General features: G+C 44.6%; 1 protein-coding gene across 1 annotated transcript in view; it reads right to left on the bottom strand.

The window, feature by feature from the left end:
- The window catches only part of LOC125018036 (kalirin-like), a 78987-nt gene that overhangs the window by 28507 nt on the left and 37543 nt on the right, over window positions 1-12937 (bottom strand). Inside the window, 16 exon segments of the mRNA XM_047601651.1 lie at window positions 333-497; window positions 1955-2033; window positions 6363-6465; window positions 6576-6724; window positions 6810-6911; window positions 9632-9822; window positions 10179-10290; window positions 10368-10460; window positions 10578-10667; window positions 10746-10815; window positions 10899-11008; window positions 11100-11166; window positions 11261-11382; window positions 12070-12252; window positions 12339-12461; window positions 12566-12681. Of these exon segments, the coding sequence (XP_047457607.1) occupies window positions 333-497; window positions 1955-2033; window positions 6363-6465; window positions 6576-6724; window positions 6810-6911; window positions 9632-9822; window positions 10179-10290; window positions 10368-10460; window positions 10578-10667; window positions 10746-10815; window positions 10899-11008; window positions 11100-11166; window positions 11261-11382; window positions 12070-12252; window positions 12339-12461; window positions 12566-12681 (1875 nt within the window).

Raw genomic sequence — 12937 nt, 5'->3', positions numbered from 1 at the left:
CTATGTCTCATTAGTGGAAGAGGATGCTGGATTCTGTCCCTGATAGAAAGACAAATCTGTTTCTTGAGGAGAATCTTTCTTGAGGAGTCACCGCTGTGTTTTCTTGTTTTACTGCAGGAATCCACATCTTTGGGATTCCTATAAAACCATGTCCCCTCCCTTTGTTTGTTCCGTCTATTCCGGCCTCCTGGGCCACAAGTCAGTTAGTTGCTGTCAGTTATCGACCTCTTAGTAACTAGTAAAACGTGCTTTCCTTCTAATGTGGCGGCGTTGACGTCAGCTCCACCAGCCCTGTGTCCCTGTCAAATAAAGAGATAAAACCCTGGTCCTACCTTTCCCTGAGAAGAAGCAGTCCATCTCCACGCTGGACCGAGAGTGGGACACGCAGAGCACCGAGCTGGGGACTAGACCCTCCTGGGGGGGGATGCGGTCGGTGGTCCGGACCAGACACCATCCTGGTCTCTCACTGGGACGCTCCAACAGCTCGACGGTCTGACCTGGAAGACACGAGACAGGAGACAAGTTTTAGACGTGAGTTGATGAGTGTGTAGGTCTGACCTGTGCTGATATGTACAGTGGTGGAAAAAGTTTTTGGACCCCATGTATCTGTGAACTATCGCATGAGGAATCACTATTAGGTCTTTAAGTGCAGTTTCTTTTTGTTCAGTCACAAACAAAAAACTAAACAAATCCTAAAACAGACTTTAAGAACTTTAAATTGACTGGTTCCATAAAAATCCATCAGAAATGTTGAGCACTGGGTCATTTTGGTTCCAGTGATCCACTAATGAAGAACGTGCTTCTTATTTACAGACACGTTGTTCTGTTGCTTCATGTCTAAATAAAAGCCAAACCAACATCTGGGCGTCCAAGGGTTTCTACAGCAACCAATGACCTCATCCTGATCCACATCTGCAGGAAAACCAGCCAATGACATCACAGGAGCTCCAGCAGCAGTGGTCAAACCAAACTGGTGTCCAGTGTTCCAGCCTCCATGTACGTGGTGGACTTAAGGTCCTACAAGGCTGTGAAGAAGCCTCATGAGAGACAGAGCTTAGACCCAAGAACACAAGGACTGGACAGTCAGGACCTGTAAGAAGATTCTGTGGTCAGATGAGTCCAGTTTCCAGCTTTATCTTCCTCCTGCTAATGTTCTGCTACGCAGAAGGCCAGGCCAAGCATCATCTCCAGCATGGACAGTAGCTACTGTCAGACATGGTGGAGGCAGCATCAGGCTTTGATGCATGATGCTGCTGGTGTTGCTCATCTCACTGTCTGTCATCACACATTCAGCTCATTCTCCAAACCCACATGGTCCCTTCTGCACGTGCTCTGTTGTGTCCAGGTCCAAACTGGATGTTTCTACCAGATAAAGCCCCTTGACTCACATCCAGGACCAGTAGAACCTGTCTGCAGGAGCGCAGGATCCAGGACCAGCAGAACCTGGCTGCAAGAGCACAGGGTCCAGGACCAGTAGAACCAGGCTGCAGGAGCACAGGATCCAGGACCAGTAGAACCTGGCTGCAGAAGCACAGGGTCCAGGACCAGTAGAACCTGGCTGCAGGAGCACAGGATCCAGGTCTTAGAGTGGCCCCTGAATGAGCCCCATTGGAAATCGTGGTCGAAATGGTGGATTATCAAAAGCTCTGTTTCAAAGAGCAAACCATTCTGGTCATTCTGTTATTTGTTCACTTTGATTCCAACAACTGTGACATTGAAACTGTCAAGAATTCAGTTTTGTTAGTTTTTCTTGTTAACAATAAACACAATAAATATAATTTGTTTGTGTTTGTGTCTAATGCAGCCGCACCTTTGAAACACAAAAAAGATTTTACACAAATATTTCATGATAATATTTGAGATTGTGTCCCTAAACTTTTTTTCCGCCACTGTACATGTGTGTTAATGTGTGTTAATTTGTGCTGATGTGTGTTAGTGTGTGTGTAGGTCTGACCTGTGCTGACCGACATCTCCGTGCTGGACCCCGCTGTGAAGTCTTGAAGGACGACGGTGAGTTCACATCCTCCAGAGAGCTGCAGACATGAAAATAAATCTCATCATCTCAAGATGAAAGAAGCTTCTCTTCATACGATGATCTGCCTTTTTTCTTTTTTTTTTTAACTTTCTCTTTTCCTGTCGACAAAACAAACAGACGTGTTTCCACCACAAACACTCAGACGATCAGCTGGTCAACACCAACCTGTCCCACTGAGACCTGGTCCATCAGACCTGGTCCAACCCTGTCCCAGTCCTTTGTCCAGTATCTTTCTTTCTTTTTTAGCTGCTCTCTTCTTGTTGTCGTCATCATCAGGTTAATAATCACACCTGGACACTATCAGTGTGTATCGTGTGTGTTAATGTGTGAGGTCATTAGGTCACTGTTGCCCGGTTACAGGTCTCCTAGCAACAAAGATCCTCCAGGTGAGTTTCTGGCCGACAGATGGCCGACACACACACACACACACACACACACACACACACACACACACACACACACACACACACACACACACACACACACACACACACACACACTCTCTCTCTCAGGTGTTTTGAGTTTTCATGGATGACTGAAGCTGCTCTGGGACTACGCTTCACCTCCAGGAACCGGTCTAAACCTGGTCCACAACGAAGACCTGAACCAGTCTAAAACCCAAACTGAACTGAATTTAAATTAATTTGCTTTAAAGTTTATTTGTTCATTATTACTATTATTATTTTCTCATGTAGAAATGTGTTTTAATTGGTTTTTAGTTTTTATTCTTCTAGGAGACTAAAAGACTCCGATGGTTATTATTTTTATTCATTTTTATTTTCCGCATATTTTTGTCCCTGTCCTGTGACGTTTCTGTTTGTCTTCTCCAATCTTACATTATTTTCCAGAAGCCAGGGAAAGTAAAACCTTTAAGAGAGGTCAGAACTGGAGAGTTTTCCATTTCTCCGGGTTTCATAACTTTTTATTTTCAGCTTTATGAAAGCACAGAGAACCTTCCTGGAAAAGTCAGATCCACCTCTAGTCCACGGAAACTCCTCCCAGAGAGGGTCCAGACCAAGAAACCAGAGTGGTTTTGGTTTCAGCTCCTTGCTCTGGGGTAATCTGGACTCTAAAAGTCTGAGCAGGTCCACAACAGAGACCTGAACCAGTCTGAATCTTGTCCACATCTGGACCAAGTTTTCTCTGATAAACTTGTGTGACTTTACTGTATTAAACGTTGGAGCTCAAACCAGACTAGAACCATCAGATCCAGGAGGAACAAGTTAGAAAACCACAAACATGTTGAACCAACCATTTCTAGAACTTAGAATGTAAATCTAACCTGGACATTTCTAAAGCTCATCAACACATTTAGTTATTTACAACTATTTCCATTAAAACTATTTAGGACCATGTCCACAACTATCAGGTGTCCAATCAGTAATAATGTCTAAATGTTTCTAAACTGACACATCATGTCCTGATTGGCTGATGGATGCATGTTTCCACCAATAGGAAAGGGGCTGTAATGTTGTGTTTCTTTCTATCATGTGTAGCTGGCTAGCTCTCTCCTCTGGCTAGCTCTCTCCTCTTGCTAGCTCTCTCCTCCTGCTAGCTCTCTCCTCCTGCTAGCTCTCTCCTCTTGCTAGCGTTTTCCTCCGTGAACCAAACATGACGACAATATTCAGGAAAAAGCCTGTTATTTAGAACCAGTCTAGTTTTACTTGGTCTAGAAACACTAGTAAACTGATCTATATGCTGAAGTTTCTACTAAAGTAGAAACAGAGACTCAGTGAGAAGCGTCTTGATGCTGCGTCATGTTCTTTGGACTCCAGAGGCGCCATCAACTTTTATCAGTAGCTGTGTTTCTATCACAGTTTTTCTCAAAATAAAAGTGACACTTGTGGAATGTGGATTAAGTCCAGAGTCTCTTGGTTTCCACTGAAGGGTGTTTTAACTCCGATAAAGTCTTGTCTGGTGATAATTCCCACAATTCTCTTAAATTCTCGTCACTTTGTGGTCACGTGACCACGTGGTGACTGGGAAACACTAAAAAAGTGTTTCCATTGTCCTTTTCTATCGATACGTCTGAAAACCACCTCATGAGAGCGTAGACGTGTTTTAGCTTCAGATAGTTCAGAGGTTTTTAGACATTATCAGTTTATATTGAGACGCTCGGGTTCGGATCATTTTGAGAATGAATGGAAACACAGCAAGTGAATCAGAAACCAACAACTAAACCTGAAGTAAAGAAGCTTCTTGAACTTTGACCTTTGGACTCCAACCGACTGGTCTGAAAGCAGCACAGTAAAAACCTGAGCTTTACACACAGAAACCAGCAGCTTTAAAAGAAGAGACCAACCACTTATCATAACTTATTTATCACAGTCCCCGACCACAACTAGAACCAGAACTAGACCTAGACCGAGCCACCACGGTTCAGACCCTGAGTAGACCTAGACCTAGACCGAGCCTCCAGGGTCCAGGTCTTGCTCTGACCCTGGTCCAGACGAGTCTACTCACTCTGCTGCTCTCCTTGAACAGTTTCAAGCTGATCCACTTTGGCATCGTCCGATCTCTTCGTCCGTCTCCCTCTCTCTCTCCCTTCGTCTTTGACAACTCCCTCGGTTGTGTCTTTGCCACAAACACGCCCTCCCCCTCCCTCCCCCCTCCCTCCCCCGCCCTCCCCTCTCCCTCCCTGAACCAACAGCCACAGCTTTGTGTAGTTCAGTGTGTAGGTCAATGTGTTCACATTTCTCCCTGGAAGCAGCTTCACAACAACACGTCCTCCCACTGGGTGTGTGTCTCCAATGTGTGTGTCATATGTGAGTGTGTGTGTGTTATGTGTGTGTGTCATATGGGAGTGTGTGTGTGTGTGTGTGTGTGTGTGTGTGTGTGTGTGTGTGTGTGTGTGTCATGTGTGTGTGTTATGTGTGAGAGTGTGTGTGTCATGTGACCAGCAGATGGCTACTGTACAGATTCAGTTTGAATGATTTGATTCATGAGGAAACACACATGTTGGACAAGTGTAAACCAGGTCCACAACAAAGACCTGGACCAGTGTAAACCAGGTCCACATGAGGTCTCCTCTAGTCTCTGTCACTCTGTTTGTCTGAAGCTTGTGTCACTGGAGTTTTTTTTTCTGTTTTTGTTTTCTGGGGTTTTTGTGGGTTTACGTCTGTTTCCACCTCCTCTATTTATTCCTCCTGGTCCTGGTCCCGGTCCTGGTCCTGCCCCGCCCCTCTTACTCATGTTTAGCCTCCTTAATCTAGCAAATGTCACTAGGAGGGAAGAAATGAAAAGGAGAATGAACTGGGCTGTGGAGGAGAACAGACGACGTGTTGAGACAAAGAGTTCATTTAGATGATGTGGACTCTCTGGTCTCTGTCTGGTCTCTGGTCTCTGGTCTGATGGAGTCCTTCCTGTGGTGGAGTCTGAGTCTGATTAAATTTAGATTTAAAGCTTCGTTCCAGTGGCTGGTGTTTAGGTCACAGACGGTTTACAGCCTCCGCCCTCACTGGAGACAGCAGGACTCAACTCAGACCGGTCCTCACAATGCTAACTGTTAGCATTCATGATTAGCATCTGTAGCACAGACAACAGCGCCACCAGCAGGTGATAAGTGCTAGCATAGCAGAATTAGCATTAACTCAGCATCAACACTAGCTTAACTCTGTGACTAGTTAGCAAACTTAGAGTCTCATTTAATTACTCTAGTCTTAGACCAGCCTTAGACCAGCCTTAGACCGGCTTTAGACCGGCCTTAGACCGGCCTTACACCAGCTTTAGGATGTGAGGAGTTAAAACCAGATCTAGTTGCTGAATCATGATCCTCAGCTGAGACAATTTTCTCCTTAAAGTTTTCAGGAAAACAGAGGAGGAGGATCCAGAAATAGAGACAGACGGACTTTTCTGAATCCTAGAAACAATAAACCAGAGCAGAACAACAAAAAGAAGGAGGAGGAGGAGGAGGAGGATCCAGAAATAGAGAGAGGAGGACTTTCCTAAACCCTAGAAACAATAAACTAGAACAACAACATCAGGAGCAGAAACACTCTGAGATATTTATGTGCAACAGAACATATGTTGGTAGAAAAGAGGAGGAGGAGATCTAAAGGATAAAAGTCTAAAGTTAAAGGTCTGGTCATCCTGGTTCCACTCCACCTCTGTACCGTTACTCATTTTTAGATTCCACCTGAACCTGTTGTGAGAGGCCGGCCCACCCGACCGTCACTCTACAGGTTTTAATCCTTTTTAAACTAAAGCTTTTATTGTGCCGTCTGATCTTTTCAGTATTTTTATTGTAGTTTTTAATGTTTCTGTGTGTTGTTGTCAGAATAAAAGCCTGGACCACCAGAATACAAGCCTGGACCAGAGGAGTCTCTACCTTATCGCTGTCCATCGTGTTCTGGGACGTCCTGGAGGCGATGGACACAGTGTCTGGTTGGCTGCTGCCGTCCCCCTGGCTGTCTCCGTCCTCACCTCCGTCCCTGGATACACACATTTATATAAACGTATATGAAACATTCAGGAAGCCAGGAATCAATATCACGTGACCAGTGAGGTTCACATCTACTGGAAATAAAAGAAGGAGATTAACCTCCTAGTGCTGTTCCTGGGTTTGCTCAGAGCCGGAGTTTTAGGGAGATGAAGAGGCTCCTTCAGCGCCCCCTTCAGGTGAGTCATCCTCTCCTGGATCACCTCCCTGATGTTCTTGATCCACTCCTGCTTGGCCTCCACACTGGACGCCTGCACCGCAACATGACCCCCGTCAGAATAATCAGACAATAATAATAATCATAATAATGATGATAATTAGTTTAAATGCTCTCACCTTCAGCACCGTCTTATTATCAGATGAAGGCGTTCTTCCTGCCCACAGAGCGAACTTACAGGGGTCTCCCTCAATGTGCTCAGTCACTCCCAGCTCTGAAGTCTGCAGGAGGAAGACGAGGAGGAGAGGAGGAGGCTGAAGTCCATCAAATGGGGTGAGTTTAAGTAACACACAAACATCCAGAAGGTAACTCACAAGGCAAAAGAACCTCACTACTGGACCCATACCACCCTTTAAACCAGTGGCTCGGTTTCAGAGAATAGTATTAACTCGTATTATTCCAGCCTATTTAGGACGAAGTAAGTAGATGCTGGTCATGAACATGTTGGAGCTTTATTTTTCATTCATGGTTTCAGTCTCGGAAGTTTGTAGAATCTCTCTGGTGGCGGTTTTTGTTCTGGAGGAATCACAGTTGACACACAGTCAAAAAACAAAGTTGTTTTGTTCACCTGATAAAAATGTGTCGGTTGAATCTTATAATGACTTTTATCAATGAAAGCAGAAGCTGATGACATATTGCATTGATTGACATATTGAGAGCGCGAGAACATCCAACGCAAAGTCTGACATTTATCAGTTTGTACTTGTGCATAGAAAAGTGTGTAAATTTACACACAATTCTGACTGCTACACACAAACTAGTGGTAGAAAAGTGGAACTACACTTAGAAGCATTAACATAGTCTCAGCGTTCAGCAGCTTCTCAAACTTCACATGTTACCACATGTTACCGGCCTCTTATAAACATGTTCAGTCGGTAGTTTAGTTTAGTTTAGACACTTTGAATAATTAACACGACCAGCTATAAAAGACATGTGTGTTTTCAGGTATCATTAATTAATCTGATCTGTTCCACAGCTTCATCTAGAACACGCTGATGGATTTATCCGTGATGTAAGAGTCGTGTTTTAAATCAGAGCCAGCTCAGCGCTCATCTCCTGTCCTCACTGGGACGTTCGGCCTCTGGAGAGATATATGCGACATTTCACAGCCGACACTGAGCAGAATCATCCCAGGATCAAATTAAACCAGGATTTCGGGCCATTGCTGGATTCCCAAACATAACATGGAGCCATAGATTGACCCACATCACAATAAACCACACAACAGTTACGTGAACAGGGAAGGATTCATTCAATACACAAATAACGTCTCTATTAAACGCTGCTGTAGAAACAAACTTCAGTGTAAATGTTTGGAATGTGAGAAATTTCATTTACCTTTATTTTAATTTGCTCTAATTAAATGTATTTAACATTTGCGATGCATCAATCTGTTTCAGCGCCTCGTTTATTTGCAGTAAAGTTTGTGTGATGTTGGTCAGATGATCCTTTAGAGTCTTGTTGATTTTGCAGCAGTGATTTTTTTCCGGCGCACAGACTCTTCCTCTTTGCTGTGATTTCAGTGACAATAAAAAAAAATCCCTTCACACGTTCTTAAAGGGTTTGTTGCTGCCACATATGGTCAGTTCAGGGCGTTTCCGAATGTAAATGACCTGAACTATACAGGAGCCTGGTAGATAAGAACAGGTGGATTCATCATCACTGATTATTTATTAGTTTGTAGGACCAGAACTCAGAACTTTTTATCATTTACATCAGCTATGAGAGAATAATTATTGTAGGTGGTTTAGATGGTAGATCTGTCAGCATGCGTCACTTCAGTCAGGGACATTAGCATTTCTGATCACTTCTGTGTCTTTTTTACTGTCAATGAAATCTTCCAGAGCGAACGTCAGGAAACATCTTAACCTTTAAGTGACAGACCGTTTACCTTGTTGAAAGTAAGAACTTTTTAAATGAAAAGCTGCAGGACCTGGAGAACAAAGAACAAAAACCCAGTGACCAGGGTTTAAACAGGTGACTCACTGGTGAAGTGGGAGGAAAAATGGAGACAATGAAATATACAGGCCTACAAGAATACGAAGAGTAACAAATAACACGAAAAACAGCCACCAAAAAATCTTTTTCATTTATATAGAAAAGTATTAACAATAATCAGGTAAATATGGAACGTAGCAGAACCAAAAAGAGAAAAAAGTTGAATATTAAAGATATTATATTAAGAACACTTGGCCGAGTTAAAGGCGATGCACTCCAAGCTAGGAGGGAAAATATTCAGAAAAAATGTTTCAGGTGAAAGCTGATGTTTAGACGGTTTGTGATTAGTTTCAACAGTAAACTAAGATCAGTTCGTGACACAGAGGCCCCATTAAAACTGAAAGTGATCACGACCAACACAACACCTCCTGGAGAAACAGGAAACCTTTACTTCAATCGCTTGTTTAATTAACGCAGGTTTTAATGTTTCTAGCAGAATGTCTGTGAGGCCACATGAGGACTAGTCCACTTCAGCAGTAAATACAGAGGATCAGATCAGATCTCTTAGACGCTTAGAAAACAATTAAAACCCTGCGTCTTAGACCCCATCCCCACGTCCTTTTTAAGCAATTTGTAGCTTTTTAGATGAAGATGTTCTTAATATTGTAAATTATTCTGCACAGCCTCAATATGTGTGAATGAAATGAGTCTGAGACGACACTGGTCAAGGTTTTAAAAGGAATAAAATGGAAATGAGGAAACTATCTGCACTGATGCAGATGTACCGATCACACTTGATGTGTGAGTGGTTTGGAAGTTGGTGGCTGCTATAGTTGCAGATGACCACTAGATGTCACTGGTTCGTCTTTGAGGCTGAAGCTTCAAATATTTAATCAGCTCAATCAGTGAGAAGCTTCACAAGACTTTATCAGCCCATCAGCCCATCTCTGCGTGGACATACAGTCAGACTGACTGACTGGTGAGGGAGGCCATGGCCACTCACCAGGAGCCGGTTCTTGTACTGGTACTTGGTTCTGCCGGCTGAGTCCTTCATCTCTTTGCTGAAGACCAGAGAGAACTCGAAGAGGAAGAGGTGTCGGTCGCGTCCCTTCCTGATCAGCGAGCGTGGATCCCACACCTGAAAGCTATCCTGCAGAATGAGCTCACCCTGCACCTCCAGGTTCTCCTCAAAGCCTGAGGGGAGGAGGAGGAATCAGATATACAACCCTGCCCCTCAGTGACATTAACAGCTTCACAGACGTTTGCTACCACAGTTAAATGAGACGTCTTTGACTAGTGAAAACTCTTTCATAATGGATTAGCATTTAGCATTTGGATAAAACTGTCCATAAATGTAGTTCGTTGTCAGCTTTTCATTATTACCTTTAAACTGACACTAGCACACATTTATTTATATTTAGAAGCTAATTATCTAATTAATTTCAGGCTTGATTGGTTTATTGTGTTACTCTATATTTGTTCAGTGACTCTTCATTGACTGAAACTGTGAAAGATAAAACTGTGACTGAACCAATATGGCGGCGCCCTACCCTCCAGCATGGCCAGGTGCATGGCGTCGTTGGCTCTCTTAGGGACACTCAGCATCACCTCCAGACCATCCTTGATCTCCCCTTTACCTTCCTCACAGCAGGACAGCAGCTCCTGCAGGACGACACATTAACGTTAAGCTGCTGTCAGCGTGAGCACTTTGAAGCTGCCGTGTGTCGACGCTGATGGACCTTGAGCAGCAGCTGGTACTTGGTGATCCTCTGGACCGGTTTGATGAGGTAGGAGGAGATGGAGTTGGCCAGTCCTCGTCTCTGCTGAATGTCCTGCTCACAGGAAAATGTTGAAACTCAAACCTTGGAAATCTGATTCAACGCTGCCACCTGCTGATGAAGCAGGTGAAGTGCACCTCCTTCCCTCCACATGAATGAAGATTTACTCACGTCAAAGAAGCTGCCGGCGTGTTCCAGGATGAGCTGACTGGAGTCTGGTTTGTTCTTGCAGTAATCCACGTATATGTGGAACTTATCAGCCTGGGCACACAGAGAGGACGGGTTAGATATTCATGTCAGACTTTGATCAGGCTCGACCCAGACATGGAGGACTCTCACCCAGGTGACGAAGCAATGACCCACGTCCTCTGGAAGTTGCTCGTAGTTCACCAGCTCCTTCAGGAAAATACTGTCCAGACAAACACAGATGTCTCTGGATGGGCCGTGCACTCGTTTTTAAAACCAGAAACCAAATAATCTAAATAAACTGACTTGCTGTGGAAGTCGTAGATCTCCTGCATGTTGCCAAAGATGACGTTCTCCTTGTTGGCGATGGCCGGAGGAACCTCCTCCACGCCGCTGCTCATCTCCCACAGGTACGTCTGACACACACAGAGAAACATTTACCTTCAGCACCTTCTCCCTGGCTCAAACAGAACGGAACAGGAGCTGATGCTTTATTAATGTGTTCACCTCCAGACACTCCTGGAGGTCTCTGACGTACGTCTTCTCTGTCTGCAGCAGCTCGGCCATGATGAACCTGACGGCCAATCAGAAACAAGAAGCATGAGGGAGGAAGAAAGAAAGAAAGAAAGGAAGAAAGAAAGAAGTGTCTGTCTCCTCTTCAGACTCACTCCTTCTTCCTGGCAGACTTCCTCTTCTCCTCGTTGATCTCATGGTTGGGGTCACGTAGTTTCACCTCAGGGTCGTCGGTGAGGCTGGCGGGAATGATGTCCAGCTCCAGGTCCTTGTTGTCCTGCACAGGAATGACAGGAACCAGAGGACACGTAAGAACCATGAGAACCTTTAGAACCTCTAATAACCTTTAAGAAGCTTGAAGAACATTTAATAACCATCTTAATCTATTTCATGTATTTGTTTATTTGGTGAGGACAATGTAAATGAATGAACACGTGGTACAAACACGTGACCTTGTGACCTGATGTCGTCTTTTTAAGTCCTAAAAATGTCTCAAAGTCAAACTTGTCCAGGATTTTGTTCTATTAGAGCCTCAAATGTGTTCACGTGTCAGACATGATACAAACACACAGACACAGCAGCAGATCCAACAAAGAACATTTCAGTAGAATAAATAAGCTGGACCTGTATTCCTAAAGATTCTCAGAGCAAAGAGTTGATCCTAGTGGATGAAGTCTGAGAAAAAGAGCAACAATGAGCAGCATGAATGGAAATGAATCCAACTATCAGCATGTGAACACTGAGACAGTGGACCTGAGTTTACACACTATTTATTTCTCTTCAGTCTCATAGAGATTAGATTCCAGGATTCAGTCTGTGGATGTGACTCCATTTATGGACCTTAGCACCAGAAGAGTCCTCGCTGGGAACTTCAGGCTGAGTTAGGAGCTAAATGAGAGGATGCTTTAGGAGAATCTTTAGGAGTACGGGCTCAGATCTAATGGAGCTGAAGTTGTGCCCTCACCTCTGAGCTGACCCCCAGCCTCCTCTCCAGACTCTCCTGGTACTTGGCCATGCGCAGGGAGAAGTCTCGGTACCTTCGGTCCACCGTGCTAACCCATCGCTTCAGCTCCGACACGTGGGCGTGACCCTTCTCCACCAGGTTGTCTGCGAGCTGGATCAGCAGCTTCACCTTCTCCTTGGTTTGCTGTCAGAGAACGAAACGACACATAAAAATGTCTCATGACACCAGGAGAGGTGACAGAAGAGAAGCCAGCTCGTTGCTGATCGTACCTTGGCCGAGAGTCTGAAGTGGTGGTAGTCGCTGAGGAGCTGCTGTGTTTCCTCGCTGCTTTCTCCAGGTGACGTGTGCGTGGCCAGGTAAACTTCACCTGTCTCCTGGATCCAGTCCAACGCCTGCACACACAAACACAAACACAGTCATGAACACACAGCTGGTCTTTAGTCTCTGGGGCGTCTGAACTAAACTAAAGTCCTGTTAAACCCTGGTGGCCTCTGACCTGCTTGGCGCTGCGTTCAAACACCAGATACTGCTGACACTGGTCCAGCCGGCGTTTCTTCAGCGTCCAGAAGTGAAGCACACGGTTCTCTCTCTGCAGCAGCTCGTTCAGGATGGCTGCACGCAGAACAAAAGCATGAAGAGACAGTGGCATGCAAACGTCCAGGTACCCCTGGTCACAAACAAAATCTGTCCATGTGAACAATTAAGCAAGTAGAAGATAAAACGATCTCCGTTCTCTGATGAGTCACAACTGTTTTGGAGACCTACACAATATTAGGACATTATTAGGTCATAATGTTATGGCTGATGAGTTTGGGTTTTCTTACTTCCTGCCCCTCCCCTTACATCCTGTCACGTCAAAACTAACTTT

Source organism: Mugil cephalus, chromosome 12 (genome assembly GCF_022458985.1).
Source record: "Mugil cephalus isolate CIBA_MC_2020 chromosome 12, CIBA_Mcephalus_1.1, whole genome shotgun sequence".
Taxonomy (NCBI): domain Eukaryota; kingdom Metazoa; phylum Chordata; class Actinopteri; order Mugiliformes; family Mugilidae; genus Mugil; species Mugil cephalus.
The sequence above is the reverse complement of the archived record's forward strand: the minus strand, read 5'-3'. Positions and strand labels throughout refer to the sequence as shown.